The sequence below is a fragment of the Eretmochelys imbricata genome, unplaced genomic scaffold (assembly GCF_965152235.1).
Source record: "Eretmochelys imbricata isolate rEreImb1 unplaced genomic scaffold, rEreImb1.hap1 Scaffold_34, whole genome shotgun sequence".
Lineage (NCBI taxonomy): Eukaryota > Metazoa > Chordata > Testudines > Cheloniidae > Eretmochelys > Eretmochelys imbricata.
In genome coordinates this window covers 217,482-221,298 of record NW_027554346.1, presented here as the reverse complement: position 1 = coordinate 221,298, position 3,817 = coordinate 217,482, and the positions used below count along the sequence as shown (strand labels likewise).

Below are 3,817 nucleotides of genomic sequence, written 5' to 3'. Positions count from 1 at the left end.
ATAGTCGCCCCTTCCCGGGGGCAGCGCTGGCCGAGCCCAGCCAGGCCTCAGTCAATGCCCTGGACACGGGACACCCTCTCCTCCCTCCAGGGCAGCGTCCCATCAGGGAGAGGGGCCGGACCCTGTACCCCCTGGGATGGGGCAGCCCCCGTTCCCCTTCTGGGGGGCCTGTCCCACTGCCCCAGACACAGAGAGTGTGGGGCTGGGATGGAGGCTCAGCGGCGGGGTTCACCCCCCGACTCCCACATCACGGATGAGGACACGGACCGTGCATCACCACCGGCTTTATTCAGACAACAGCTCACAACCTGCATCCCGGTGCAGCCCAATGGGACCACCCTAAAGCTGAACCCCCTTTCCCCCAATGCATAGCCCCCCACACCATCCCCCCCAATGCACAGCTCCCGCACAGCATCCCCCCCAGTGCACAGCCTCCTGCTACATCCCCCCACATGCAGCACCAAGCAAAGCCCTCTCCCCCTCGCCCAATGTGTAGCCTCTACTCCCTCTGCCCCCCCGGCCCCGATCCTGTCCCAGCAGCTCCCTGGCTCTTTCCCTCCACGATGCCTCCCCTGCTGCTCTCTCCATTCCCCCCCCTGCAGCTGGCCCCATAGATGCCCCCACAGCGCCGAGATCATCCCCATGCAGCCTGGGTGTCCCCTGGAGTCGGGGCTGGGCTCAGGCGTCCCCCCCAGCCCCGGCACCCGCCGCTCCCAGCTTGCGGCTGATCTGCTGCAGGATGCTCAGCACCTGGTCCAGCTTCTTCAGCACCAGGGGGTCAGGGTCGGGGGCGCAGGCTTGAGGGGCCACGGCCTCCGGCTCCTCCGCGGGCGGCTTCGAGGGGTCTGCGGGGCACAAACCGGGGACACCCGTCACCACGACCGGCGCACGTCTGCCCCGGCGGCCCCAGCCGCCTCCATCAGCGGGCCAGCAACTGCAGCTGCTGCAGCCCCCGCCTCGGCCAGCAGGGGGCGCTGGGGGGGCAGGTCCCACCTACGCCCGTCGTCTCCCAGCAGGGGGCGCTGTGGGCAGGGGGCAGGAGCTCTGTCGGGGGCGGGCGGGAATGGGGTGGGAGCGGGGCTGTGGGTGGGAGTTCCCAGCTCTCTGGAGAGCAAGGGGAGTGTTGGCCAGCCTGTGGCAGGACCCCAGGGCAGGGCCCCAGGGCAGGGCCCCATGCATGGCCCATAGCACGACCCAAGGCAGGCCCCAAGGCAGGCCCCATGGCATGACCCCGGCAGGGCCCACGGCGGGACTCATAGCAGGCCCCGTGGCATGACCCCGGCAGGGCCCAAGGCAGGCCCCATAGCAGGCCCCGTGGCATGACCCCGGCAGGGCCCGAGGCAGGCCCCATGGCATGACCCCGGCAGGGCCCAAGGCAGGCCCCAAGGCAGGACCCGTGGCATGACCCCGGCAGGGCCCAAGGCAGGACCCGTGGCATGACCCCGGCAGGGCCCACGGCGGGACCCATAGCAGGACCCGTGGCATGACCCCGGCAGGGCCCAAGGCAGGCCCCAAGGCAGGCCCCGTGGCATGACCCCGGCAGGGCCCAAGGCAGGCCCCATAGCAGGCCCCGTGGCATGACCCCGGCAGGGCCCACGGCGGGACCCATAGCAGGACCCGTGGCATGACCCCGGCAGGGCCCAAGGCAGGCCCCAAGGCAGGCCCCGTGGCATGACCCCGGCAGGGCCCAAGGCAGGCCCCATAGCAGGCCCCGTGGCATGACCCCGGCAGGGACCACGGCGGGACCCATAGCAGGCCCCATGGCATGACCCCGGCAGGGCCCACGGCGGGACCCATAGCAGGCCCCATGGCATGACCCCGGCAGGGCCCACGGCGGGACCCATAGCAGGCCCCGTGGCATGACCCCGGCAGGGCCCACGGCGGGACTCATAGCAGGCCCCGTGGCATGACCCCGGCAGGGCCCATGGCGGGACCCATAGCAGGCCCCGTGGCATGACCCCGGCAGGGCCCACGGCGGGACCCATAGCAGGTCCCGTGGCATGACCCCGGCAGGGCCCATGGCGGGACCCATAGCAGGCCCCGTGGCATGACCCCGGCAGGGCCCACGGCGGGACTCATAGCAGGCCCCGTGGCATGACCCCGGCAGGGCCCACGGCGGGACTCATAGCAGGCCCCGTGGCATGACCCCGGCAGGGCCCACGGCGGGACCCATAGCAGGCCCCGTGGCATGACCCCGGCAGGGCCCACGGCGGGACCCATAGCAGGCCCCGTGGCATGACCCCGGCAGGGCCCATGGCGGGACCCATAGCAGGCCCCGTGGCATGACCCCGGCAGGGCCCACGGCGGGACTCATAGCAGGCCCCGTGGCATGACCCCGGCAGGGCCCATGGCGGGACCCATAGCAGGCCCCGTGGCATGACCCCGGCAGGGCCCATGGCGGGACCCATAGCAGGCCCCATGGCATGACCCCGGCAGGGCCCACGGCGGGACCCATAGCAGGCCCCGTGGCATGACCCCGGCAGGGCCCACGGCGGGACTCATAGCAGGCCCCGTGGCATGACCCCGGCAGGGCCCATGGCGGGACCCATAGCAGGCCCCGTGGCATGACCCCGGCAGGGCCCACGGCGGGACCCATAGCAGGCCCCGGCGGGCCGGCCGCCTTACCCTCGACGTGGAGGACGACCTGTTTGATGCGCACGTCGGGCGCGTAGGTGACGTAGCAGCGGTAGTTGCCGGCGCTCTCCGGGGTCACCTGGCTCAGGTAGAGCGCGGCGTTGCCCCTCCGCAGCCCCTCCACGCTCAGGTTGGCGCCCGGCCGGCTCCCGCTCACCACGGTGTCGAACTCCACCAGCTGCCCGCCCCGGTGGAACCACTGCACCACCAGCTGGCTCAGGTCCACGGGGGGCCGCGCCACGGAGAACTGACACTTCAGCACCACGTCGTCCCCCACCTTGGCTCGCACCGGGGAGGCGTCCGTCTCCACCGCCAGCTTGCCGGCTGCACCGGGCACAGACAGCGGGGGAGGGTCAGCGGCCCGGGAGGGGGTGACCCGGCGGCTGGCTTGGTCTGGGGGGGACGCTGAGAGCCGCTCAGCCGGGGAGCAGGGGCCCTGGTAAAGCCGTGGGGTACCCGCGGCAGGGACAGAAGGGGGGGCGGGGGGGTGTTTGTCTCTGCCCTGCTCCCTCCAGCTCCCGGCCCAGCCAGCGGGGGCTGGCGACGGGGGTCCCCCAGGCCCCCCGATGGAGCCCTCCCCGCCCTGCCCAGGAGGCTCTGCCCTGCAGCTGGGGGACCTGTTACCCCTCGGGGCTCCCCGTGTCCAGGGCGGGCTCCCAGCCACTCACCGCAGCCCCCGAGGAGGCCGAGGACGAGGAGGAGGGTCAGCGGGGAGCGGCTCATCGCGACACTGGGCGGTCCGTGTCTGCTCCGCAGGGCGTCTGGCTCCGACTGGCAGCCCCCGGGCCCCAGCTCGGCCGGGGCAGCGTTATCGGGGGCAGCAGCCAACGGCTCTGTGGTGGGCGGGAGACGCGGCCCAGCCGCGGCTGGACCCCGGAGATAAGGCTTGTGTTGATCGTTCGCTGACACGTGCCCCACGGCACCCGGCTTGGGTCTGTGCTGATACCCCCAGAGAGTCTGGGGTCTCTGTCAGCCCTGCCCCTCCACCTGGATCTGGGTCTGCCCTGCCCCCCCCACCTGGATCTGTGTCCGCCCTGCCCCCCCCCAGCCTGGGTCTCTGTCAGCCCTGCCCCTCCACCTGGATCTGGGTCCGCCCTGCCCCCCCCACCTGGATCTGTGTCCGCCCTGCCCCCCCCCCAGCCTGGGTCTCTGTCAGCCCTGCCCCTCCACCTGGATCTGGGTC

At 72.7% G+C, this 3,817-nt stretch overlaps 1 protein-coding gene across 1 annotated transcript; it reads right to left on the bottom strand.

Moving 5' to 3' along the window:
- Nucleotides 1–269: 269 nt before the first annotated feature.
- Nucleotides 270–3,565, bottom strand: LOC144258688 (programmed cell death 1 ligand 1-like). The gene is made up of 3 exons (XM_077806881.1): nt 3,303–3,565; nt 2,626–2,958; nt 270–845 (listed from the first exon to the last, which is right to left on the bottom strand). Exons 1-3 carry the CDS (start codon nt 3,355–3,357, stop codon nt 679–681), a joined length of 555 nt encoding a protein of 184 aa, XP_077663007.1. The 5' UTR covers nt 3,358–3,565; the 3' UTR covers nt 270–678.
- Between the last annotated feature and the right edge of the window lie 252 nt (nt 3,566–3,817).

Coding starts and splice junctions, on each gene's coding strand:
- LOC144258688 (XM_077806881.1), bottom strand. CDS start 3,357: ATGAGCCGCTCCCCGCTGACCCTCCTCCTCGTCCTCGGCCTCCTCGGG. Junction 2,959..3,302: donor CGGCCTCCTCGGGGGCTGCG/GTGAGTGGCTGG, acceptor TGCCCGGTGCAG/CCGGCAAGCTGGCGGTGGAG. Junction 846..2,625: donor GGTCGTCCTCCACGTCGAGG/GTAAGGCGGCCG, acceptor TGTGCCCCGCAG/ACCCCTCGAAGCCGCCCGCG.